The 27,590-nt window shown below is 41.3% G+C and overlaps 2 protein-coding genes across 2 annotated transcripts in view; one reads left to right on the top strand and one right to left on the bottom strand.

The window, feature by feature from the left end:
• Positions 1 to 378: 378 nt before the first annotated feature.
• On the bottom strand, positions 379 to 1,524 carry rxfp3.3a2 (relaxin family peptide receptor 3.3a2). The gene has a single exon (XM_073465017.1). It carries the CDS (start codon positions 1,522 to 1,524, stop codon positions 379 to 381), a length of 1,146 nt encoding a protein of 381 aa, XP_073321118.1.
• A 1,537-nt stretch (positions 1,525 to 3,061) lies between these two features.
• The window catches only part of adamts7 (a disintegrin-like and metallopeptidase (reprolysin type) with thrombospondin type 1 motif, 7), a 99,857-nt gene continuing 75,328 nt past the window's right edge, over positions 3,062 to 27,590 (top strand). The window contains 6 exon segments of the mRNA XM_073463801.1: positions 3,062 to 3,235; positions 8,197 to 8,560; positions 17,834 to 18,017; positions 18,544 to 18,743; positions 25,289 to 25,372; positions 26,976 to 27,100. Of these exon segments, the coding sequence (XP_073319902.1) occupies positions 3,111 to 3,235; positions 8,197 to 8,560; positions 17,834 to 18,017; positions 18,544 to 18,743; positions 25,289 to 25,372; positions 26,976 to 27,100 (1,082 nt within the window). The 5' untranslated portion in view covers positions 3,062 to 3,110.

The raw sequence follows: 27,590 nt of genomic DNA, 5'->3' as shown, positions 1-27,590 counted from the left end.
TCTGTTCCCATTTTCCTTGGCCCTCTTCGCCCTCAAGTAAAGTCAAAAATATTTACAAAACAGATCTTACAAAGGGAAAATTTACAGCCACTTCCCGGCGCATTTGAGGGAGCGCAAGGGAACTGGTTTCATGAGTTGAGGTAATCTTGTGACAGCTTTAGGAACTGAATAAATGCCACATGATGACCGCCACATGATAAAGAGCATCTTAACTGTGTGGCCTTATAAATCTTTAAAACATTTTTAAAAACAATCTTTAAAAAATCTAAAACATTTGAGACACAGGCGAAAGCTTTACGCATGAGAAATGACAGCCACAGGAGGACAACCAGAGCGTTAAAATGAGCTGCATGGAGAGTATTTCTCACCACGCTGGTGTTATCGGGTGTATGGGATCATTTTGGAGCTTGATAAGCCTTTACGGTCTATGATAGACAGCGTGTACTCTCCAGTGTCCATAATCTGGAGAGGTACGACTGCCTGCGTTTCTCCGTGCGTAAAAGAGCGCGTCGCGCAGCCCTTGGTGGTGGATGGAGTGGAGACTCTCCAAAACAATCCGCTGAGCATCTTCCTGATCTCTGGCCTCATCAAGCAATAAAGCGCCGGGTTCAGGCAGCTGTTCGCGTGCGCCAGGCACACGGTAACCGGGAACACGTAGGTGTGCACCATGTAGTAAGATTTATCCCAGTTGACTGCGTTGAATTTGACCAGGACACCCCAGAAGGTGATGGCGTGATTTGGCATCCAGCAGAAGAAGAAAGACAAAACCACTATAGCGACAGATTTGGTGACTCTGGATCTCCGTTTGGGGTTGCTGCCGCCCATGCTCCTCCGTCTCACGAAGCGCAGGAGCATCAGATAATTCACACACACTATGAGCATGGGGATGATGAAGGCGATGAGTATTTTCTGGATGTGATAGAGGGCGAGCCAGTCGTGCCCTTCAGGGAACCTGAGGAGACAGAGTTTTTCTCCAGCGACCACAGTCACGGTGGAGAAGATAGTTGTCGGAGCTGTGGCCACCGTCGCCGCCACCCACAGCACCGCGCACACCCACTTCACACACCGCGACCTCCGGCACGCTTTCTTCTTCAGGGCCGAGGCGACAGACAGGTAGCGGGTCACACTCATGGCGGTGAGGAAAAACACGCTGGCGTACATGTTCATCACGGTGACCGACAGGATGATTTTGCACATGGCGTCTCCAAACGGCCAGCTGAAGTCCAGCGCGGTGTCCACTGCCCAGAAAGGCAGGGTGAGCACGAACTGGAAGTCCGTCACTGCCAAGTTGATGATGAAAAAATTGATGGTGGACCTCTTTCGACCTTGTCGTATTCTCATGAGGAAAAACACGAGCAGGTTTCCCACCAGACCCACTGCGCAAACTACAGAGTACACCACGGAGATGAGGATCCTCAGGATGAAGGCACCGTCCGCGCTCACATCGATGTCTTCGAAACTGAATTTCTCATCACCAGGTGAACTTCGGTTCGACGCTGCGCTGTGGTTAAATAATTCCTCCATCTCCAAAGTTAACAACCTGCACTCTCACCTGCCTATGTACTGCGCGTAGACGAGAACGCAGCACAGGCGCCCCGTCAGAAAGTGTCTCAGCGCTTCATCCCAGTTCAATGAACTGGAGTCTCTTTTATACAGGTGTGTCGCTCCGCCGCTGAGCCACGATTGGTCGAAGGAGACGTGACAGAGAAGTCACAATCATGGAAATGAGCGTTAAACCCCGGTCTCCTTGACGTTTTGTGCATCATTCGCAGCATGTCAGCTCATTATGCCTGTGACGGAATGCAGGCCGTGCGTAAAATGTGTAATTTATGAAAACTTTTGTATTAAGGAAATTCAAATAAAACCCAAGTGTTTGGCACTGTTTGTATATGGGCACTGAAAAAGGAACGTGTGGGGGGAAAAATGAAGATATAAAACACATCTCAAAGATGTTCAAAGGTCAACATCCAGGCAGATCTTGTAAAGTGCATTTCCATCCACGCTTCTGGTCGTGCACCTGACTTCTGTTTAGGAGTGAAATAAAGTTCTCCTCCATCTTTGCATTACGCTTCATCACCAAGACTGTGCGCTTAAACGTGCCGTTGCTCCTTAAAAATGTTGGCACTTTTATAACAAGCGCAGGACTGTCACATCAGATCAGATTTGATGTACAGCCAAGCTTCAACCCTGCATCAGTGGTCCAGAGTGCCTTCCTTTGTCCGCTAGAGGGAGCGCTAAGCTCAGCCAGATGGAGACTCTTGATTATAAAGCCAATGAGTTTGTTGACCATGAGGATTTTTTTTAATATAGACTTTATTCCTCTTGTTTCAGTTGGATCGATACTGTGAAAACCCCTTTCGGACTTTGCTTTCTAATAAAAAATAAGTATAATTTTAAGTCTAAGACTTTGTGTGTTCATGATTTCATGTACCTCCAGAGTTTTCAAAACTTTTTCAGATTAAGAGCTCACTAAACTTTATGATTTAAGACAGTTTCCTTCGCCACTTTATGGGGGGTTTGTCCCAGAGTTCCCACAGGAGAAGACTCTGTTAATTCTTCACACACAGGGGGAGCTAACAATCCACAGACTGAAGCTCCTGATCTGTTATCATTTCTCTGGATCCACTTGAATGCAACTACATCGAAACAGGTCCTCATCTGACCCACTGAAACCCCGAAAGACCTCAGTTTAGGGAGCTCCTGCCAATTGGACTGAAGCGCTGTATCCAATTTCTTGGAGTAGCATTCCCCTTTAAGCCTCCGGTCCCACTGAGAGATGGCCCATTGTCTTGAGTCCACCCATCTGTGGGGGTGGCTCTGCGAAAGTTTGCAGAAGAATTTTTTAAAGCTGTCACTGGCTGTCGGTCGGAGACTGATGGAGGACAGAGGGGACAGCAGACGTTAACATCGACTTACAGACGAGTCAGGATGGAAGAAAAACGCCCCGCGGAGAGAGGCGATGTTCAGGCCTGAGCTGGAGAAGTTTGCTGGGGCTGTGACAGTTAGCGAGAAGTGCATGCAGCCCAGATGGGAATGATTTGAATTGACCAACGACGCGGTGTTAGAGAGTTATTAAATGTTTCCAAGGTCTGAGGCACCATCCTGACAAAATGACCCGGTTGGACTGCGGGCTGCACGCCTTTGGAGAAGGAGTCTCCACCATTCACTTCTTCATCGCACTTCTGCTGGCGCTGGGACACTGCACAGCGTTGGGATCATCACATGAACCAGGTTAGTGGAGACTGAACAGCGAAACATATAAAACTTCATGACATCGCCACGTCTTCTGCTGGTGCGGGCTGCTTTTTGTCGTGCACGTTTGCCCCAGAGCGTCTAATCCAGCGCAGTGCATGCGGAATCAGGCCAGCAGCACTCAGTGTGGAGGGCAGGCCAGCTGTGACCAGTGTTTACACAGTCTCAGGCTGACCGTAGCAATTAAGCCCAAGGTTTTGCAGCTCAGTCTGTAAACTGGTGAGACCTTCTTTCCAGCAAATCATCAGAGGTTCAAGCCCCATGTAGGCGGGCATCTGCCCTGCCCTTGAGCCAAAACACAGACTCCCAGTGCAGCTGACACTGACCTCAGACATCATCAGTGAAGGGCAGGAAACAGAATTTCTCACAGGATGCAATATCACCACTCTCATAATAGTTTCCACTCTACTGTGCTATGTTTGAAATCATCAGGCCCTGAGGATACATCACAGGGTTAGTCCACTCTTGTCTTGTAGGACTCTCCTTGTTTTCACTTTAGTTTGTGGTTTGGATGTTAAAATTCAGTGTTCCCCTGAGATTACAGATACAAGCAGAACAAGGAGTCTGGATGCACTCTGTCTCATCCTGTATAAATCAGCGGCGAGCCCTGGAGAGAAGAGCAAAGTGCTGTCAGGCATTATAGAAAAGGATGTGTCACTGAGGGGAGGAACCTCCCAACACAAACGATTTCAGGTGATAAATGTTGGCACTGGAATCCCAAAAGGTTATTTAAGAACCCAAAATAGGAAAGTACTGAGACGAGGCTTCCTCTTGATGAGAAGTTTGGTGAACAATTACAAACTGTATGAGAGAGGAGCACAAACAGTCGTCCTAATATCAACTTATTTAATTGACTTCTTACATTTTTCTTAGGACCTCTGCACAGCCACTTAAGGCCCCTGGTGGTCCCAAACCGCACAATGAGAACCGCCGCCTGAGCCTAGCTACATGCAATTAGGGCTGCAACTAACATATATTTTCACTGTTGATTAGTCTGTAGATTATTTTCTCGGTTATTCAATCAGCTGTTTGGTCTCTAACATTGTAAGAAAATGTCGATCAATGTGTCCTAAAACCCATGATGACGTCCTCAAATGTCTTGTTTTGTCCACAATCCAAAGATATTCAGTTTACCATCAAAGAGGAGGAAAAAAAAAACAGAAAATGTTCACATTTCAGAAGTTGAAGCTGAAGCCAGTGAGTTGCAGCTCCACATACTCTTACCTTTGTTTTTCTGAAACCTTTTTAAATTGAATTAATTTTCTTTTCCTCCCCATGGCAAACAATTACTTGTAGACCTTCAATACAGGGCACAGCGGTTTGATAAGAAGCTGTGATGAAGTCTTTTGAATTTAATCATGAAGTCCACACCAGCAAAGTTTAGAAGTTTATGACATGTTATGGATGGAGGTCAGCTTAGGTGATGTAGGAGGGATTGATTAAAGGTCTGGAGGTTGGGTCGCGGGGGTGAGGGATGAGAGACGAGGAAATCAGGGTTGTGGAAGGATGGACTATGGACCGGTGTGGTCTGGAGATGTGAAGACGGGAAGTAGAGGAGAGAGAGTGGTGGAGCCGTCTCATCTTTCATATCGGATTGTCCTCTGGTCGTGCCCCCATGGTTCCTCTTCCTGTATTCAGACGAGAGAGAGAGCAGGGAGAGAGAAAAGGAAAGGGGGTTTGGGGGTGAGGGATTTGAAAACTGAGTCAAAGAGGGAAGGGAGCTTAAATACTTTTTGTCTGGAAATGTGATGTGTTTGAGGCGCGAACTGTAAACCGATTCATACTCATTACAGCCAGAGGTGGCAAAAGTACACACATTCTTTACTCAAGTAGAAGTACACATACTAAGTTAAAGTAGAGGTACTGATTCAACTTCTTTACTCAAGTAAAAGTAATCAGAGTATCAAAGTAAAAGGTTTCCCTTTGAAGGACATTTCTACCGGCCATTGCTGTGCAAAGCTAACTGAACCTCATGTCATACTAATGTCATTCAAAGACTATTAAACTTAAAGGTAGAATCAGTAGGATTTGTCCCAGCTGTTCCTAAACGCACCACAATGATAGTTGATTGTTGAGTCTCATTCACAGGACGTCAAATAGCGCCAATTTGGGTTGGTAAAGCGTCCCGAGCAGCAACAAAGTGAGAAAATAAGAAAATCCAGGCAGAGGGCTGCAGGGTCTCTGCAGATACGAGACACTAACACGCCTTTTTCCTACCCATTCCAGTCTCCCTCTCTGTCTGTTTGTGCCATGACACAAATTAAATATGATTGATAATTCCCCTCAAATGCATTTAAACTAAAGTAAAGAACCTGTTGTGAAAATGTAAGGAGTAGAAAGTATAGATATTTGTGTTCAAATGTAGGGAGGAAAAGTAAAAAGCTACTCAAGTAAAGTACAGATGCCTGAAAAATCTACTTAAGTACTACCCACCTCTGATCACAGCTGACGTTCTGTTTAGTTTTTTCATATGTAGGTGTAATTCCACCAGATCTTCCTCAGCTGACACACATTCAGGAATAAGAGAGACCTTACGAAAGTTCAAAACCATAAAACGATTTTCCTCGAGACATTCCAAGCAGCTGGTTGCACAAACACGTCTTCCTCAGATCTCATTGCGCTGATGTATTCTTGGAAAATATTTGCACAGATAACCTTATGCAGTGATAAACGGGGAGCGTCCTCATCATACCTTTTCAACAAGGTTGTGAGGGATCATTGTTTGCATTCTGCTCATTTCTCCTGAATGAGATTATGTTAATGATGGTATCATTTGTACTGTACAGAATTAATGAGACATCATTGTTAAACAATTCTATGACACCAGATGTGATTTTGATGCTCGTGAAGGTGATGGGAACATGTTAGGTGGGTGATTCTGCCTCAGGATAATATTGCAGTATTACAGGGAAGTTCTTCAGTTCCACTTTTTTTTTATTACAATATGATGAAATACATCAGATTAGTTGAATATATTATTATAGAGATAGACAAAGTCTGTTTGGTTGTTCAGACTACGACTTTCCTCTCCTCGTTTTCAAGCTCTCTTTGTACCAAACTTGGTGAGATGTGTGTTTGTTCTGATCGTTTTTACATCTTCTTTTTACAAAGCTTACATTGTACACTAGTTTGTTGTGGGTCAAACTTTTTTGGGAAAAAAAATCGGAGTTGACAGCAATGTTACTTTTGTTTTCAGTTTCAGTTTTCTTGCTGTATGTAGTCATGAAGTAAATTACATTGCTGACATGATGATATGGACTGATTGATATCATACCCTGGTGAAAATATGCCAAAGATTAAAAAAACAAAACAAACATGGAGATGTCCCAGTAGGTGCAATAAATTGTTTATGCATGATGCATTTTGAAAACATCTTCATGTAGATTAAAAGTCCTTATGATGGAGACAAATCCTGTTCTACTGCTGTGACACCAGCCTTTGGTTGCTGCACATGGCTTATACATGTGAGATATGAATGTAATTGTTGATATACATTAGGCACACCGTGTCTCGCTCCAAGTAGAGCTGCAACAATGAATCGATTTGTTGCCAACTATTAATTTGGTCGGCAACTATTTCGGTGATTGATAATGTTATAACATTTTTTACAAAGAAAAAGTCCCAATTCTCTGATGTCAGCTTCTTAAAGGGTAACTCTGCAAATTTTAGCCTGTGTTTACAGGTCTCTTTGTGGTTGTTTGTGGAGGTTTTGTGCATCTTTGTGGTTGTTTGTGGTTGTGTTTTGTCTCTTTCTGGTTCTTTTCTGTGTCTTTGTGGTTGTTGCATTGTGGGTAATGCAGTCGCCAAGTTTTGAAAAGGCGTAGCGTGGGTGGAATAAAAAAGGTGATATATCTGGCTCTGCTGTATCGATTTTGATCATTTGTTTTAAATTGTCCATAATGAGTCCAACTGTGTTATAGGTCTGCTAGTCTGGTGACTACATTACCCACAGTGCAACTGAGCCACTGAGTGATATCTTTATTGACTGACAATTTATCAGATTACATACAGCTTCCTCTGGAACCACAAAAGGACTTTATACTACTTTTTTCACATATGCTGCAGTGCTCCTCAAGACCTGTAAACATGCCTTAGTGTGTAATATTGGCAAAGTTACCCTTTAAATGTGAATATTTTCTACATTTTATAGACCAACATGGATTGATTTATCGAGAGAATAATCAACAGATTACTCAACAATGACACTAATTGTTATTCGCAGCTGTAGCCCTATGATTTGTTTGGGTACATTAGCTTCACAGATTTTAGTCCTTTAATTTGTCCCATTTGAAAACAAAAATCCTGGTCACGAGCTTTTAAAAAATGTCTAAGATACTTTAAATCCTGGTTTCGTATGTAAAGTCTGCAACTGACCTTTTAAGCAACACCTCAAACTTTTTCGCATGTGGGGTTGTACTGTGCATACTCAACATAAATTAATTATTCAGTGTGATGAACAGAATATAAAAGATATACAATGCTGAGCAAGACTCGCTCTCCACTGGACAATAAACTGGAGATGTACAGAATGAGGCTGCCTGTATTGACTGCTGGTATTCTCTCCCTTTAGGCACATTTTCTTTACTCTTTCTCACACTTCCTTTTTAATGCTGCTGATTCAGCTATTCCCAATCCCAGAAAATGAAGGAGTAATATTTTTATCAGAGGAATGAATTTCACCAACTTTATCAAACCTGCTGCGTTTTAAAAAGGGGACAGTGGACAGCCTTCAGCAGTGTTTATCTACTCGGCACTCTATACAGTGCAGCTGCATTCAGACATAAATATGACAGATTACACACCCATATGGGTTTGTTTAGAGCTTCCCCAGTTCTGTTTACAGCTTTACAGCCACTTAATTATTTAATTACCCTCCCCTTTCCCATGATTTAGTAATCCTTCTTCTCTTACATCTCCTCTTCCCACCACAGTTTTGACGGAGAGATCCCTGCAGGATCTGCCTCAGTATGAAGTGGTTCACCCCACGAGAGTGGATGCCAGAGGTCACTTCCTGTCCAACTTCCTGTCTCACCATGCTCGCCGCGTGCAGCGCCGGGAAGCCTCAGAGGGACCAGGGTCCTCGGATCGAGTCTTCTACCAGTTGTGGCATGACGGCCACAGTTTGCACTTTAACCTCACCCTCAACCCACACCTGCTAGCTCCGGGCTTCCTGACGGAGAGGAGGTACGGTGGCCTGGGTGGAGCCCGGATCCGTCCTCCTGGATCCTCCCAGTGCCATTTCTTAGGTGAAGTGTGGGATGAGGCCACTGTTAAAGGCAGCGCAGCCATAAGCACCTGTGATGGACTGGTGAGTAACTTTGAAGCTTGAAGTCCATTGGAAGATGTATTAAAATACTGACATTGTGATTGTTTTGACAGATATTGCGGTATGAGTTGATGTTGGGGAAAGTAACTTTTTGTGTTTTTTGTGATTTATACTTACCAAAAGTTTTGTAATTGGTCCAGTAAATCACCTCAGCTGCCAGTCACAACATGGCCACAACGGCTGCAATGTAATCCTTTGGGGCAACTGCAACTTTCATAAGTTACATCCACTAAAAGTGCTCGCTTTTGCCACTGACGGGCTGAGGTTGTTATTCTCACCCCCTCTCACCTCTGCTCTGCGGAGAGTATGCGTCCATTTCTGACGTAAGCATGCTGCAGCCACGTCAAGCTGCACAGAGCAGATCGAACCAGACAGGAAGTCAGGCAGTGCAACGGCTCAGTGCATCTGGAAAATCAAGGGGAAATTATGTAATAAACAATCTCAGCAGTCAACGATATCATTCAGGCGTGACACTTCGTTTCGGAGTACTACAGAGAGACACCTCTCCATTTAAGAGTAAGATCTTTTCTGTAACCAGAAACGCAAAACTCGCTCTGAAATCTTGTAAGAAGTCAGTTGCTGCAAGATAATGAAGGTGGAAATGTGAGTCAGAGAGTCGGAGAGAGGAGTTTGGAGTTTACCTAACAAGAACTGCCAGCAAAGCTCTTTATCTGTAGAAATCATTTCAGCAGTGATGTCAGACCTCATTCTGTGAGTGGCAAAAACAAGCACTTTTAGTGGATGTAACTGTGAAGGTTGGAAGACATGTTGGGGCTGCCAGCTGAGGCCATCTACTGGACCAAAATGTTATGAATCTTTTTCATGCAAAAACATGTAAACAAGGTTTAAAAACACTGGAATTCCCCTTTAAGTGCTATATTCCAGCCAGATGATGTACACGTATGTACAGTCGCGGTCAAAAGTTTACCAAATATTAGAATTTCTGTATATATTTTTGAGCCAGCAGTTTTTGGTCACAGTTGTACAGTGGCTTCAACATTATGTTTGCAAGCAGTGGAGCATATATTGTCTATGCACAGACACACAAACCACCTTCAGGCTATGCAGTAAATATTTATTTATTTATTTATTGTACTTACCAGTACAGAGGCTGTGGCTCAGGGGTAGAGCCAGTGTCTTATTATTGGAAGGTCGCTGGTTCCATTCCCCTGGTCTGCATGTCGAAGTCTCCTTGGGCAAGATACTGAACCCCAAACTGCTCCTGATGTGCTGGTCGGCACCTTGCACAGCACCGCCATCAATGTATGAATGTACGTATGTATGTATGAATTACTGTAAGTCGCTTTGGACAAAAGCGTCTGCTAAATGTAAATGTTACCATTTTCTCTATAAAAGTAACTGTTGAGGCTGACGAACAAAGTGTCACTCCCTTTAGTGCATCTGCATGATCACAGCAGGAATCCAACTGTACGCCACGTTCTGCTCAGTCATATTCAAAAACTGCTCATTCTGCCTCTGTGGTCGCAGATTTGAGTTATAAGTTAGCAATAAATTAGGATTAGGATCATTTAGCAATCATCGGTGCATTCAGAGATTTTAAATTGACAACAGACCATTTTAAATCTCTGACACAGCATTATCACAACGCTGCAGTAATATAGCTCCATATTATTACTTTTTCCTTGTATTGTTTCTTTTGGATAAATGGCAGTTGTTTTGCTTCAAATGGACCAAATTCCCATTGACACAGCCCCTTTAAGTTCTCTGTTTATACGCAATGTGCTTGACCATGTTCACCTGTAAAGCCTACTCTGGTTTACTGAATTTCAGACTCGCCCGCTCCACTTTAAGTAAACAAACACTGCCATAAGAAAGTAATAAAAGAAAGGGGCCATTTTAGTCTCCTGTGAGTCCTCGGGGGTGAATTCTGTTCTGCCGTTTGTCAACAAAGTTCTCCACAACAGTAAACAGCACTGTGATGTTTTTTGGCTGCTTCTTAGTGCCTCTGAGATTGCTCCCATTGTGGAATTGAAAAGTAAAGTCATATATGCACAAAAATTGTTTTGTTTTAAATTTTTTGAGGTATGGATTTAGTGACAGTGAACTTCCTGTAGATTTCTAGCCTCAAACCCATCCTGCAAACTGTACTGCATCAGAATGAAGCTTAAAGGAGACGTATTATGCTCATTTTCCGGTTGATATTATTATTTTGGATTACTACTAGAATAAGTTTACATGCTTTAGTGCTGAAAAATCCAATCCATTTTCTCATACTGTATTCCCCCTCTGTCTGAAATGCTCTGTTTTAGCTCCTGTCTCTTTAAGGCCCCTCCTCCTGAATACCCAGTCTGCTCTGATTGGTCAACCCACACATGCCTGAGCCAGCACCGCTCACCGCGTCTCTGGTCGGCTCTGTCGCATTTTCAGCTTCCAGTCAGCTTCCCTTCTACTGTGAATATAGGCATAAATTAAGCAAATGTGTGACATGGTGACGTAGCGTGATGTGAAGAAGTCACGGAATTAAAGGCAGGACTACTGACGAGGTGTTTCAGGAGCAGTGTTTTCTCTGGGAGAAAGGAGCTCCAGTTGCCACAGATTTTGGGCTTTTTAACTTTCAAGACCTCTCATGCACAAAAACCTGTATAACACACTGAAGGAAAGGAAAGAAAACGAAAAAAGCATAATAGGTCTCCTAAAACGCTGTTTAAGTAGAGTCACTTTCATGTTACGTTTCATTTTCCTCTTACCTGTTGTGTTATGTATGTATCTAGAGTGTTTGGTGAGATTTGCGAAGTTGTGGAGGTATCAGCCCTAGAGATGTCTGCCTTCTCTCGAATATAAAGGAACTAGACGGCACCTAAAGCACCCAAAAAGAAAAATTTGAAAAGCTCAGCCGCAATGTCTCTTTCCAGAAATCACTGCACAGAAAGAGGAAATGTAGTTTGTGGATTAAGATGTAGCTATTCAGCGTTGGATATGTGCCAAGGAAACACTTCCCACACCAACACCACCTCTGACACCATCCATTGATTCATGTTGTTTACACTTGTCCTGCTTTCTCCTCATCATAAGAGGCTTGTTGGCCCACTACTAGGACCCAGGCAATTGTTTTCTCACTCTTCGTCCATCATCCTTCGTGATTCGTTACTCACTGAACTGTCGTGTTTTTTTTATCTTTGCTGACAGGAGTGGAACTCGGCATAGTAGGCACGGTCTCCTGCTGCTATATCCCCTCTCTGTCATTGTTATTAAGTATATGTGGTGTACAGAAATTCTCTTCTTGCTCACCAGTTTTTCTCTTATGTTCCTCCCACTCACATGTGTCTGGCGTTGGTTCATCACGAAGCCTTTCCACCAACAGAAGAATCAGTAACCACATGTTTTTGATAAGTGTGCCCTTCTCTGTTAATTATAAATGTGCCAACAATGCACAAACATCTCAAAACAAAAGTGGATTCTAAGGGACTTGAATCACTACATCTTGTACCGATTTATACCCTCTTGATACTACAAGCAGAGCCCTTAGGTCCTTCACCCAGGGTTTTTTTTTGTTACTTGGACACATCTCAACCTCGACCCTGTTTGCTTATATTAAGCTGCATCTGCATGGATTTCTGGAGTAGGTGGCTGTTGTATCAAGCAAGTGTGGAGTTTTCTTGTTAACAAGAGTTGCGTTGAAATTAATCTTTCCTCCCCAAAACTCACTGTGTGCACCTTTGAGGTCTAACAATACATATCCTTGCTCATAGATATTTATAAAGCCAAATTAAAGTTGCCGCCTGTGGATCAGTGGAACAGTGTGAAACCATTGGCAGGACTGTTGATTTTGCTAACTGCATATATGTGCATGAGAAAAACAGAAGTGGGTACCCACAAAAAATCTCAACTCCACAGGGAGGCTTTAATGTGCTCACACTACAGAGCACAAGCACCAATCCACACTCAATTTGACTGTCAACTAATTTAAAAGATGAAAAGTAAGTAGTAATGAATTTCATTTAATAAATAATTCTTAATCATTTGTAGACATTCACTTTCTGAAGTCTACAACACACACACATACACTCACACACACGCACACGCACACACACACGCACACACACACACACACACACACACACACATTGGTGGTTCTCTGCCAGGCCTGTACAGCAGGCAGCTTCACCCCTCACTTGTTTTTTGGGCTTTCTGCCTGAAGTCTGGTCTGCAGCAAGTGAAACGCAACATCCGCTGGACTGAGGTCAGGTGAATGACATGGCCAGTTACTACCATTCTTCTGTTTTGTTCCAAAAGACTCTTGGGTTGCTTTGTCCTAAAATCATAGGATGTTGTATGAAAAATGTGTCCAACATTGCTCACTTAAAAAGCACACCTCTAATGTCAATCCATAGACAGCTAGTTAGCTGCAGCATATTAAACAACATGCAAACTTACCTTCAAATGTCACTTCTGTCTTTTAATATTACTGTTGACAAAATAACGTGAGCTTCAGCGCTAGTTCATTCACGTTGTTTCCTGTTTCCCTGCTGGGGCTCAGCTTGCCAGCAGCTGACATGCCCCCTTTTTTCTTCCTTATGGTAATAAAACTATTCATAATTAATTTAAAAAACACTGACACTATATTTTACAGCGAAAAGGGTTGACTAAATGTGTTTTCATTTGGACCTTGAAGCTGAAAACTTTGCTGTTGTTTAATTTCAAATCCAGTATGCAAACCTGTGAAACAGATGCCATTGTCTCTGCACTGTAGAACATTTGCCAATATTCCTGAAAATTATGCAAAGCTTTTTGGCAAACTTGAGATGAGTATGAATATTTCTTCTACTCTGCAATTGATCAGATTTTACACTTCTGTCTTTGTGATGGAGAAAAATGAATACCGGCAACAGAAGAGGTATTGTTATATTATTTGAGGTTTCTTTGTGGATGATTTGACGTCCTGCCGTTGGAGGCATTTTTTAAAAAGTGACATGTCCCAGATTTTCTTTATGAAAAAATATTTCTTTCTGTCTGGAACATTTATATATGGAGCTGAAGCAGTTTGCCGTTTTGGAGGAGATGACTATTATTCTTGGTTCATTAGTGTGAATAAATGTTCTGAAGTAGTAGTGCTAATCTCCATCTGCTCCATAATGGCTTTAAAAAAAATGTCACTTTCACTTTAAAAGGAGCCTTTTCAATAATCTTAAGTGGGGCACTTTATTGTATGAGGAGTATATAGTTCTTATATATGCATATAGGGCTTTAGACCTGCTGTGTTACTTAAGTAGTTGCACTATAGCAAGAGCATGAACCATCAAATCAATCAAAGAACTGATTTAGAGCTCTCTCACTGCCGTTAACAGTCTAGAAATAGTAATTTTCTTAAATAAGCAGTGTATACAAATAAAGAAGCATTAGCGATAATACACACCCCTGTGGATATTGAGTAATAGGTATGTACCTAAAGGAAAGGTAGTGGAGCAGCACCTCCCATCACAGCCTTCTGTGACTGATGACTGAGCAGGTTAGGTATCCATTTATCTAAGCTGTTGTGCAACAAAAACACATCCAGAAGCTCAATAGGATTATTACATGGGAGGGACACATCTGTCAGGATGTGTATATACCATACTGTACAGTCTGCCGAGCAAACTGTGGCAGTCATTATTGTGAACTTCATCATCCTCCCAAGGGTTTTCATGGTCAAACAAGTTAAATGGCTATTATTAAGCATTGCCTATATATTCAATAAGTCTAGTTGAACAGCTGTTTATTACAAAACAGTGAAAACATGTACAGTATCTGACTGGCAATTCTCAATTTTCAATAATATACGTAACTTTTCTTACAGCTCTGGTATATTAAGATTTTTTTTTAAGACAACATATCATATGTGACACTTTTGATCATATCTTTGATTATGATGGTGAGGAGGAGAGATGCCAGGAAAATGACAGAGAAGATGGATTAGAGGAGGAAGTGTAAGATGGAGTCAGAAGAAAGTGCTATGACCCCCTGAACTAACATATCGACTCCCACGCAGAGAACAGCAAGATGTTTATTGAACACTGTCTTATCCTGACTGAAGATATAAACTATAGATTAAAGTAGTGGGAAAGTGGAACTCCATGCATAAAAAAACATTAGAGCCTCAGGAAGTTCTGCAGGGTTTAAAACCAGCCTCAAGTCTTGGCTAAAATCAGTGTCACCACCAATGATTTCCCATTTTTATTGTAGCTATCATACTGACTCTATTTGTCTCGCACTGACAAACTTTAACGTATTGTGGTTTTTTATGTGTAGATTTTGCTGTTTGTCAAAAATACACAATAAAATAATAAGAAAAACAAACATAAACAGGCATGATCTGTGATGCATGACCACTTCACACACACAGAACCTCATGTTGCCTCTGTAAGGAGCTGAGGATTAACAGAGGTGATTCGCTATTTTTCTTTGTAATCTTTATTCTCATTGTACACATGTATGATATGTATGATATGAGCATTCTATAAGCACAAACTACAGGTTATTCATGCACCTGCAATTAGCATTGTTATTACATTTTAAGGGCCCTCAACATTAAAGGAAAGCATTATATGCATGTTCAGAGAGCTATAGTAATATCTGACATCCTGTTGAGGTGCACAGCAGCTTCTTTTGTTCCAGACATGCACATATATATGCAACGTCTTACAAAAGCAGTTGTCGTTGTCTTATTCTTTACAGCATCAAAGCAAATATAAATATCTCAACAAAAGCTTGTAAACCCGAAACACTTGGATGTACGTCACACTGGACATCAATGTCAAATCAATATGCCTCTCTTTTCTACTTGAAAAACTGTATATATGTACTGTCTAAGCAATTCCTCTGTCTTATGGATCTTCTCCTACATAAAGTTTTGGTACAACAATAACACAAGAATGTGAAAATTGAATGTGATCAAAGAAAGAATGAGTCAGACTAAAAGTTTTGTTATGGTGTTTTTGAACTATAGCAAGACACTTGAGCTGTTTCTTAAGAATAAACTGGATTTTATTTACCCTTTCTAATAAATATATAAGCCCTTTTCTCACAGAATGAGTCATCTGTAGTAAATAATGGGTAAAAACACTCAAGACTTTTGATTACTTTTGTGCTGTAAAATCACGCACAACTCCGGATACCACCTGGGTGCAAAGTAATGTAATTAAAAATCTGAATGGTTTTATTTCATATCACCTCAGATTCACTGCATGAGTCCAGACAGTGCTGATAATGTTTCCACAGAGTCATGAGAGCATTTACTAGAACAAGAGAAACATTTAAACAATGAAACACATGTCAAATAGAATGGCATACAAGTCTAAAGGTCTGGTCCTATGTCTCCATATCCAACTTGGTTTATACTTTACTTTAAAATTTTTACATCTGGAGGCTTCTTTCGACAATCACCCTGGCAGGTGATGTGCAGCCACTGACAGCACTGACAGCCTATCGCTGAAGATGCTCTTTGTTACTGTATGTGTAAGAGATGCAGGTAAAAAGCCTCTACTCTGCTACACTCTCCACATGGCACTGCACATATATTGTACGTCCAGCCCTCCTGTCTGAGCCCTAATGGGACCTTGTGACTCTGTGACAGCTGAGGGAGATTTAATGGGAGCAGAAGGTGGACAAAAATTAAAAATAGGGCGAGGATGATGACCAGACACAGGAGGGAGCTACTGGAATTTGTGTTTGGCACCGTGCCCACAGGGTGCAGTAATTTATGTGACATCTGATCTTTACCCTTCTCGGCTGCACCCTGGATGTCTGCAGCGAACATAAAACATCAGGCTGTTTCACCGGAAGCTTGCTGGGTTTTGCTTAATGTGCTGAGGATAAGTCAGTGCTGTGGGCTTCCAAATCACCATCTCATAACCTGCAGTTCATGCACACCTGAGGGCAATGGGCTAAGATGTAGAGGGTAAAGATGGGTGGTTTCATATTTCATAGCTGTAATAAGATTTGTTGTGTTAAAACTCATAAACATTGTTCCTCTTCTCTGAACTCTTGCAAATTTTGTGTCTACCTCTGAAACCGTAAAAAAGTTCACTCCTCCTTTGTGTCCACTGGCGGATTGCAGACTAACAGCAGATGGTACACCTCCTGTAACGGAGTGCGAGGATGCTGCACTTATTAGGTTAGATTGGCTCTTTATCAACTACAATTTGACAGATAAATTGCAGATATTATAAATGTATCATCTGTCATGAATCCCTATACCATATCTGTTATTTATAAGCACATGTGAAGGAAAATTACAGTAACTAAGACTATTCATTCTTTTGTTTAACTTTCTGTATTGAGTTGGTATATTTTTAGGACAAGACAGCTGATTTCTAACTTTCTCAGGTTTTTTAAAGCTTCAGGATGAGGCTAAGGCAGCTGCAGAATGGTTGCAGAAAAGAGCTCTGCTGTATTTGGGAGCTTTAGCCCCTACTGTCATAATTATGCAGCTCTTCACCTGAGTGTAAATCTACTTAAAAAAACAGCCAGAAATAGCCAAATATAACGTCTTACCTTCATGCTAACCAAGGCTTAGCTTCCAGGCACTACTTTGCGGTAGAAGACACTTCTTTTTACTCAAAGGCTTTAACTGTGAAGTAACTACAGGATGCAATGAGTTTGCACAACAGCATAGCACAATAAAATAATAAAACAATAAACAATCTCAATATGAAAATGGTAATCAAAATCAAAAATCAAATACAATTATGCAAGGTTGATCAAACTAACAAACAAGCGCACACATTTTTTGATAGCGCAGTAGTTTTATTTACATAGATCTAGACTGAGACAATACATGTAGAAACAGTTGTCCTTGTTTTGTGGATATTGTACTGTGAACATCCCATATTGTAAGGCCTGTGTAAGGAAAATCATATTATTTGATAATATTTTAGTTATCAATTAATCTGCCTGGTATTTTCTTAATTAAGTGATCAATCACTTGGTCCATAAAACTTCAGGAAATGCTGAAAATACCCATCACAATATTCAAGAGCACAAGGTGATGTCCAAAAGCAGCTGTTTCTCACATCGGGTATGCTGGAAACACTAACACTCTTGTTTTACTTTTCAACAATGAATCAAAATATCAAAATAGTTTAGTAGTTAAATTCCCTTCAATCAACTATTTGATTGATCAACTGATTGTTGCAGGTCCACATCTGTGGTGGCAGAAGATCAAATTAAATACCCGAAGTACATCGTTTTGCTTCAGAGCACTTTTGAAATATTATAATATGGAAAACTGACATTCGGCCCTTCTTTTCTTTTTTTCAGACAGGACTGTTTAAGTTGTCTGAGGATGAGTTTTTTATTCAACCTCTGGAGAAGTCGAGCGATGACACCTCAGCACCACAAGCCCACGCCATCTACAAGCGTCACGCGTCCCTTCCCTCCTGGAGTCCAGTCGTACAGCCCATCTCAGGGAAACAAGCTCTCAACGGCACCTGCGGAAATACAAGTAAATCATTTTTTTCTCAACTCACACGCCACATGTAAAGTGACAATTTAAAGTGCTATCTGTTCCTTAAACTTGTAATAAAATACAGACAGCATTTGAGGATCTTTTAGTATAAATAGCCTCCATTATGACTTAAGTCTTATCCACTTATTACATAAGAAAAAAGACACTGAGCACCGACTGACGAGATGACTGATCAGATTTTCTTGTCTGTCTAATGAGTCTGTCTCTGGCTAATAATCTGCAGAGGTCAGACGAATAAAAACATAGAAATTTAGAAGCTCATAAATCTGCTGCTTAAAATTCTGAGTGGGTTCGATTGACCTTGAAAGAAGATTGAGCATATTAGGACTTTGCACAGCTTTTGCCACGTGAGCAGAGGAAGAATAATAAAGGCAGCGAGGTCATGTGCATAACTAGGAAAAACAGATACATACTTGAGTGTATCTGGCAAGTGTTAAGTCAAGTCATACTACTTTTGTTTGCTCCGCTCAGCTAGATATCTATTTCTGTCTCCCATCTCCAGATTCCCATCAAAGTTTTGAAGACATTGAGAGACAGCGGGAGCGGTGGGAGCACCGCCAGCAGAGAAGAAGGAGGAGAATTCATCAACGCTCAGTCAGCAAAGAGAAGTGGGTGGAAACGCTGGTGGTGGCCGACCCTAAAATGGTTGAGTATCATGGGAGCAAAGCTGTGGAAAGCTACGTCCTCGCTGTCATGAACATTGTGAGTATGAGACAATTGCAGTAACACTAACAGAACATGTCCATGCGTCAGAATCTGTGCTGTTTGACTGAAGATTCATGAACAATTTCAACCCATTTGTTGCTGTCTAGGAAATTTCACAGAAATGTCTTAAAATTAATACTAAAAAAGTGAAAAACTCCTAACATTTATTTTGAAGAGTGACAGGATGTTGAACATCTTCCCAGATGTTCTGAAAGATACAGCTGTTTGAGACCAGATTCTGTTTCAGTTGTTCCATTCTTGTGTCAACTAACACAATGAAGGGATTAAACCCTCATCATCTATCTTTTTTCAGCCGTGACTACCTCGTCTTTCACAGTCTACGTTATTACTACCTCCTGGTAAGAGGTTAAGTAAACTGACTTCTTTTCTGTTATTGATTACCACATCAGAGTGTTTTCCAAAATAGAATAATACGTGCTCTGACCGCAGCTACTGAACGTGCTATCAGAGGACAGAATATCAGGAAAGGGAATTCACTGACACAGAGAAGCCCGCGGATTAACGGACTTAACAGACAATAATACACGGAGGAAGCAGCCATTATACCACACATCCTCTCATGGTTCTTTTTGTTTTGAGGCCTCTACACTCCGGCTTTGAACTTTAAAGCCCCAAACGATTCAGTTTTGTGAAAACAATCTTGCACTGCGTCGAGGGAAACAACCTCTTAGCCGTGTCCAAACAATAAGTAATGGCATCATCTTCCTCCGCCACCAGCTGCCCCATTGTCTCATCACAGACGCTGTCTTGAAGTCCACGACTTCACAAGAGGTTCATATTTTTGTACTCGACTGTACTGTATGAACCCAGTGGTACAGTATGATTTACAGCCAGAGTCGTCGATCTCAGCAGAAAAAAAGAGGGAAAACATAGCTCCCAACTTCCTCTCACATGGTGATCTTACGGTTATTTATTGTCTTTCTTTGGGGATATTTAGCATAATTATTTGTTAACAAACAAACAGATCATATGGGCATAAAGAAAGAAATTCAAAAAACACCTTGCAAATATATAGAATGTGGCTTGAGAGGAAACATGAAATCAACAGCACATTGTTGAGAACAAAATTCCATGGGCTTTAAATAGCTGCAGCTTTAATTTTAGTCAAAAGATAAACAATTGAGAAAAAGCTTTTTAAAAATAATGTTGCAGAGTTGATTCAACAGCAGGATATCTCTGAGTGAGCACTACTATGAGAAACAATGGTTATAATGATAAATAAAGCCCTATAAAGTTACACAACTTGTACAGAAGGTTTAGTGTGTAGACGTTTTGGCCAGCAGCAGGAAAAAATGGAGAGAATCTGACCAGTGTGATACGAGTGTTGTTTCTTAATGTCTGTGTAGTAACTGAGCTGTCATCAGACTCAAGTGGTTATTTATTGATGCAGTTGTTTTATTGCCCTCTCTCTTCCTCTTTGGCATCGTAATTGTTGCAGTTTCTTGGCTGTGTTGAAGCCAGACCTTCTAACTTTCACTGATGGAGCGTCGTGTTAGCTGCAGCTGGAAACTGACATTTTTCTTTTTGGCATTGAACAAGACATGCGTTGTGTTGAAGTGTCGATGGAAAGCTGGAGATTCATGCATTATGAAACAAGCATAATGAATGAATGACTGTGGAAATGAAAAGTCTGCACTCCTAGAAATAAAAGTGCTAACCAGAACCATATAGTGTTCGTCTGCTCCTGGTAGAACCTTTTATAAAGGTTCCATCTGTATCTGGCTCTACCTAGAACCCAACATAAATGGGTTAACCCCATCTGTGAAGGTTCCATCCAGAACCTCCTATACGAGGTTCTACAGATAACCTCTCTATGGTTTAATGGTTCCACCCAGAACTCCCTCAGGAGGGTTCTATTCAGAAGCTTTCCACCATCTAAAGCCCACTTCAGACTAAAGATTCACGCAAGGCAAAGCCAATTTAGAACGTTGCAGGGAAAAGTTTCAGCAGTGTGAACGGGCCTCGACTCAGGCCGGCTGACGACTCAGCTTGACTTAGCTTGTTCAGACCAAAGATTTGCGACAAGACAAGTTGAAACTTGCAATGTTCTGAAAACCTTCTAGTTCACACCAGTACAACTAGACAGGATGGTGCATCATCTCTATTGCAATGACTCTCTGTACTTGTGTTCAAACAGATGGTTTTTCATGCTTTTTTATCAGCTCGATATCATTTGTAGTGTCTTAAAATATGAATGCTGGCTCGCTATGATAGCGAGATACTTTCTACAGTGGCATTTCTAGTAATGATGAATTGGTGGAAAAGAAAAGGTGTGTATGTAGTGAGTGTTTGGTTGAGTGACTCATAGAGAGCGAGCGGCCAAGAATGGCAGAGAAAGGTGAGCAGAGTAGAGGAAAAGGTGATGATCTCTTTCCTCTGTCTCAGACTCTTCTATTTCGGCCGCTGACTTCTCAGGTGTCAGTGGCAGGTGACATGCTTTATGTTCTAAAACCCGCCACCGGTACCTTGATAAGTTCACAGGCAACACCATCAGCTGACCGGAGTCGAGCTGAGACAAGCCAGTTCACACTGCTGCAACGTTCCCCTGATATGTTCTAAAATGATTTTGTCCTCGTTGGTCTGGGCACGTCACCTGTTTCACCATCCAATCAGCATCTCGCTGTGAAGTCAGCTAGTCTAATCATTTACAAACTGTCAGCTGGTCAAAATGGTGTGTGGCGAGTGTGGACTGAGGACAGAGAAAATCACCTCATCATTTAGTTTGAGTAACATCTGCGACTGTGTTCCACAAGCCTTCAAATTAACATTTATTGATAAACTGAAACCCCGCTGCGTTTCCAGGTTTTCAGAAAGTTGCAGATCGGCACCCAGCAAATAGTTGCAAGTCTCAACTCATCTTGTCACAAACTTTGGTCTAAACAGGGCTTAACAAGAACCCACCAGGGGTTCTACAGAACTGTTTTTGTGTTTCAAGGGTTTTTCATCTGGAATCCACACGGGGGGCTCTGAACATAGCCTTTTACAAGAGTTTCATCTATAGCCCTCTTTGTCTTTTGAGAGCTCTACAAAGAGCTATATTGTATTCTATAGATTGGGCAATATTTGAAATATTTGGATTTTTCTATGGGCACGTTTGCCTTATTTGATGGTAGACAAAAGCTGTGTGACAGTAAATGAAGGGAGAGAGAGGAGAGAGAGGATGATATGCTACAAAGGTCAAACCCGAGACGTTGGGAGGATGCACATACTTAAAGATTAAAAACTATTCCCCAAACACCCAGTATTGCATGACAGCATATCCCCGACAGCACAATTTAGCTGTGACATTGGTGGCCAATTGTCCCAGAGAGGCAATTAGTCATTCAGCCAGCAGTAACCACTTAATCAGACAAACAACAAACATGGAATACAAATACATCAAATTGAGTTATTTAAAAAGGCCAGCAGGGACAATTTAACACTTGAGTCGACTGGTCCTTCATCTTAGAAGATTTTATCTGCAGCCAGACAGAGGCAGCTTGAACTGATTGAATAAGGGGTCAGCCAGGATTTACTGGGCCTTATATGTCTTTGTTATCTTGTATATGTAAGTGAGGTTGTGCCTTGACAAAAGTAATAAAATGAGAGACGAATTTAAACTCTGCATAATTTGTCACCTCTGCACACCTGACCAATCGCTGCATGAAGTAAGCATGCTTGTCACCTTGTTAGTTTCGGAAAGTTAGAAAAATTGTCTCAGAAAAGGTGTGAGGGAGGCGGAGGTGTTTTCAGGTGTTGTGCCAACAACTAACACACATTTTGTTTGTAGCATCCTGAACAAAATAATGTGTTTTATGGGCCGGGGTGTTACGCTGAGTCTTAGGTAGGAGAACCCAGAAGCGGAGGCAGAGGCAGGGAGTGGGGTATAAGGTGCTTTATTGAGGAAGCAAGGACAGATGCAGGTGATGGAGGGTCCGGGGCCGAATCCCTGTTGCGGAGCTGAGCGCACGAGGGCGAGGGCTGAATCCTCCGGGGAACACAGAGCAGTGGGAGTGGGCTGGAGAGGTGCAGAGAGCTGGGCGGCTGAGGCAGGGACACAGGTGGTCGGGAGGCCGGTAGCAGCTGAACACGAGAAAAATAGTTTTAGTTTTCAATTTCACTGGAGAATAACAAAATATACTAGCCGATCTAAACAGTCTTGATCTAGCCGGAGCCATATACCACGTCGGGAGACGAATTCATCCGGCAGCGGGTAACGCCGAGAGCAGGGCTTATGAGCGGGCGCTGATTCTCCAACCTGCTACAGGTGTGTGGGTCTCAGCTGCTCCGGAGGCCGGCTCCGCCCAGCTTCTCCAAGCACCTCTGCAACACAAAAAACAACACCAACCCCAGTCTCTGCCACAGACAGTGACAGAATGTAACACGGGGGCATAAGAGAGGGACAAGAGCAACAGTTGCAATCAATGAAAACATTAATTTCCTCTATGACAGTCAATATCCCAAATCCTATTTACATTGTTGTCACCCATGTCCATTTGTTGGTTGGTTGGTTTGTCAGCAGGATTACACAAAAACTACTGAACAGATTTCCATGAAACTTGGATGGAGGATGAGTCTCAGCCCAGAATAGACCCTGTTAACTGAAGTGCGTCTCCGGATAAAGGGGATGGATCCTGGAATATTTTTATCACTTTCTATAACATTGCAAGATAGGGCATTTTTTGACATTCTTGTTAATTTCTTAATGAAAACAATCAGGCATATTTAGGTGGCTGGTATCAATGAGTTTTTACAATGTGATGTAGATCCTAAATCTGGTGATCTTAAATTATGGGTGAGCAGCTATGGGTGGTTTAAAATTTCAGAGTGATACAGGGCTATCGAGTTTGATATTTGATTGGGCTTGATTGTTAATGGGGACTGTTGGGCTTTGGCGGAGGTATGCGCTTTACTGAGTGCCATTCTGGTTATCTATGTCGTTTATATTTCATGTTATTAGTTGCAGACTTGCTGCCCCTCCCTATTTAAGATGGTTTTCTCATTGTAACAAACCACTTGACAGATGAAGGTCTAACACTGAAACATCGCAAGTAAAACATTTTTTTTGTTTTGCAAGTTAGACAGTGTGCAGGAGTTTGCCAGCAACTTTTGGAAGCGTACTGATGCCATTGAAATGTTTTTTTTTTCTTCTGACAGACATACAGTGTGTAATCTGCAGTGACTTTTACCTTCCTGTAGAGAATTTAATGAGACGTTTATCAAAACAGTTCAACAGTCACAGTTTGCTGTTGCTCCAAGAGGAAGCCCCTGTTCAGCCACTTTATAATGATGCCCACAGTCTTGCATCTCACCAGTGTGAGCACCTTTAACCTCAGACCTTTGCTCCACAGTTCTCCCCCATCTGGTTTGCCAATACATTGTCCTTTTTCCTTGTCTGTTCTCCAGTATCCGACATGTCATTTTTACACTGTATTTCTGAATTTGAGTAGGTTTTGATTGTGTCTGCACAGTTAATTAAACTATTATTGAAATCACAATATGGCCAAGTGTGATATCCAAATTGCAGAAGCTGCAATTTATTGATAAAATGTAAAATGTGTGATAAAGCAGCATTAAAATGAAGTACTGTAGTGCTTCAGAGATGCCTTGCCCTACAAATCTTTTCTTTTGATGTAAGAAAACATGTTTGTTTGATGCAGACCCCAACAGATGTCACATCATCATGATCGGGAAATGAAAATTGTGATGCAAAACGATCATTCCCACTAATCATGACTTGTGTCACAATCACAATATCTGTCAAAATAATCGCAATATGATTTTTTTCTTTTTTACCATAGCGTGCAGCCCTGATTTTGATGCTTTGGATATAAAATAACCTGATTACAAACTGTCCAAACCAGCCATCTTATTCTCAAGATATTACTTTTGCTGGTTTTTCACACCTTTCATGTTCGCTGAGCCCGAACTCAAAGCTGCAGTGCTTTAAATGTATGTAATTATAAGCCATCATTATAGATTAATAGCCCTTTAAACGCCTAGGCACTCAGACATTAAAAACTTTTGATGTTGTGAGGCTGGATTGTGGTTAATATGCTAGACGTGTGCTGGATCCTGTAAAATCTCTGACGTCTGTTTGGTGTTTACATCCCCCAGTCAATGGATTCCTCTGAGTGACTTATCAAGATGCCATCCTGTGAATTTCTTAATGCCTACATGGATGAAAGAAATCAAAACATCCAAACAAAGATTAAATTAATTAATGCTGTTTTTAAATGTATGCATTGGCCTTGTAATGGAAATCCACCAGTCGAATAACTTCAAAAGTCAGATGCTGATGTGAGGCTCTGACATGACTTACATACAGCATTCTTTCTTTTAATATACAAAAACATAATTTCAAGGTCTGACATTTTCGGAAGCTGTATCTGCCATGGTCACACCAAATTAAAAGGCTTATTATATAAAGGAAACTGAATATCAAAAATAGTGTAGAAATTGTCTCATCTGATCTACACAGTGTCATTATATGTAGGAATTGTGTGACGTTCAAATGTTTAATGGATTTTCCTTTTTTCCAGGTGGCAGGTCTGTTCCGAGACGCCAGTATTGGAAATGCAATCAACATTGTGGTTGTTCGACTCATCCTACTGGAGCAGGATGAGGTAAAATCATGCTTGTTTATGTTGAAGTAATGTGTTTAATGCTAGAAAAACCAGGGAATAAGCATTACTCCACAAAGGCGTCTTGAACACACATGTGTAGTAATAATGTGATGACACTCCCGGCAGGACTGTCCCTTTTTTAAAGCTCAAAATAATTCTTTCAAATGTAGAAGTAGGTGGTACTGTCATTCAACCACCATTCAAGCACATAAGTCACTTTGCCTCTGCTGCCTCATTTTATGGAGGACTGCAACTGCCAAAATCTAAATTATATGAATAAATTGCACAATAAATAAATAAGCCATTAAACACAACAAAAATAAGATAAAAAATAAATGCAGGCATGGATTTATTGATAAAATGTGACTTAAATTTATATTTGTTTTGAATAGCTTCACGGTCTGTCATTTGAAGCCAATCACAGCACAGTAGCGGGGGACTGGGCAGAACAATCTTGGGAGGAAAAAAATAACGACCAGGCTCATCAAGGTGATTTACAGCATCTTCGATCAGGACTCTGATGTGATCTGGATCATATTTTTTGGATGGTTAGCAGTCCTTCATCTGTAGATCTCAGAGGCCTAGCTTTACTGTACGGGGATAGAAATTCTGTCATATAGCTCGGGGCGAGATCATGCAGGGTTTAAAACACCAAACAGAAAATCTTAAAAAAGGAATTCAATATGGAACGAGGAGCCAGTGCAAAGATGCCTTCTTTTTTGTGATACTTACAACTGACAACTGTGTATTTTTAGAGGGGACTGGTTTTACCTCAGTATTTAATGAATTTTTGATGTTTGGATACAGAATAATCTAAATACAAAAAGGATAAGCAAAGGAGCAAAGGCCATCAAATTATTTTGCTCGGACGTGTTAATGTCTGAGTTCATGTCAGCAGTAGTAATGTCAGTTCCACAAACATTTTAGGGTTTATCTTGCTAATTAAAACATTGTAGATACATTTTTTGTAGATGAAAATAATGGGAGAACTGCTTGAGAAACTCAAAGGAGCCTGACTGTCACCAGATTATCTGTGACAGGCAGGTATTCTATGAATGAAAACCTGTTAATGCAGCGTGATGTTTACATAGTGACTCATGCTCGTTGCTGGCAGCAGTCAACACTATCAAACAGAACTGAGATGTTTCCTGTTTTGTTGACAAACGCAAATAAATGACGCAAATAAACAGTGCTAAAGCTAATGAAAAATGCAATAAATGATAATACTTAAGGCAAATAAAGCTATAATATGCTCCTGTGCGTCACTGCTTATTTTGATTACTTTTTGTATACTGAAAAGCATATGAGAATAAAAACATGTCCATTTGTATTCAAACCAGGTGTGAAAAGTATAGAAATGTACTTCTAATAGGGTCGACGCAGTGATGCTATTACCTTACATTTGTCTGAATGAGTGTTGGCCCTCTTAAAGACTGCATTAAGTGTTGGTAAGCAGACATGGTGCGATTTAACTGAACCTAAAATTGAACCTGCATGTTTTTTCAGCCCATATTGTCAACATATGGTTCATTAGCTGCTAATTTTCTTATTTGTTTACTTCATGTTCTCTTCCCTTCACCTGAATGTGACATGTTGAGAACAGGATGACTTGAAGATAACACACCATGCTGACAACAGCCTGAACAGCTTCTGTAAGTGGCAGAAGAAACTCAACATGAAAGGAGACGAACACCCGCTGCACCATGACGTATCGGTTCTGCTCACCAGGTAAAAAAACTCCCCAATCTCTCTCTCTATCTCAATCATACACAGTCATGACTTCAAAGAGAGTCAGTTTAAAATTGTATTTCATCACGTCTCACAGGAGCGGTTATTGATTTACTGATTTGGACGGTTGCAGAAAGAAAAATCAAAGCATCTGTATCACAAACCTATACTACTATAAAGCCTTTTGTGGCTCCAGATGAAGCTGCATGTAATCTGATTAACTGCCTCCAGCGTGAAAATACTGGAGGGCAATGCACAGAGGCGAGAATTGACCCCTCCTTTTATATTTATTTACCATATAGTCTTATAAATGTTAATAACTAAGACTAAGTGCTGTATCATAGGCAACTGGACTTGTTTCAGTTTCTTGAAGATGTTTCACCTCTCATCCGAGAGACTTCTTCAGCTCTAACTAACTGGAGGGTAGAGAGGACAGAGGATGTCGTTCACTGTGCAGGTTGCTAGGGCTAGCTGAGCCCAGGTGTGAATG

The sequence above is a fragment of the Pagrus major genome, chromosome 4 (genome assembly GCF_040436345.1).
Source record: "Pagrus major chromosome 4, Pma_NU_1.0".
In the NCBI taxonomy this organism is placed as follows: domain Eukaryota; kingdom Metazoa; phylum Chordata; class Actinopteri; order Spariformes; family Sparidae; genus Pagrus; species Pagrus major.
Note: the sequence above shows the minus strand (reverse complement) of the source record. Positions and strands in the feature narration are given on the sequence as shown.

Excerpts from the sequence above, each read along its gene's own strand:
- rxfp3.3a2 (XM_073465017.1), bottom strand. The coding sequence starts at position 1,524 with ATGGAGGAATTATTTAACCACAGCGCAGCGTCGAACCGAAGTTCACCT.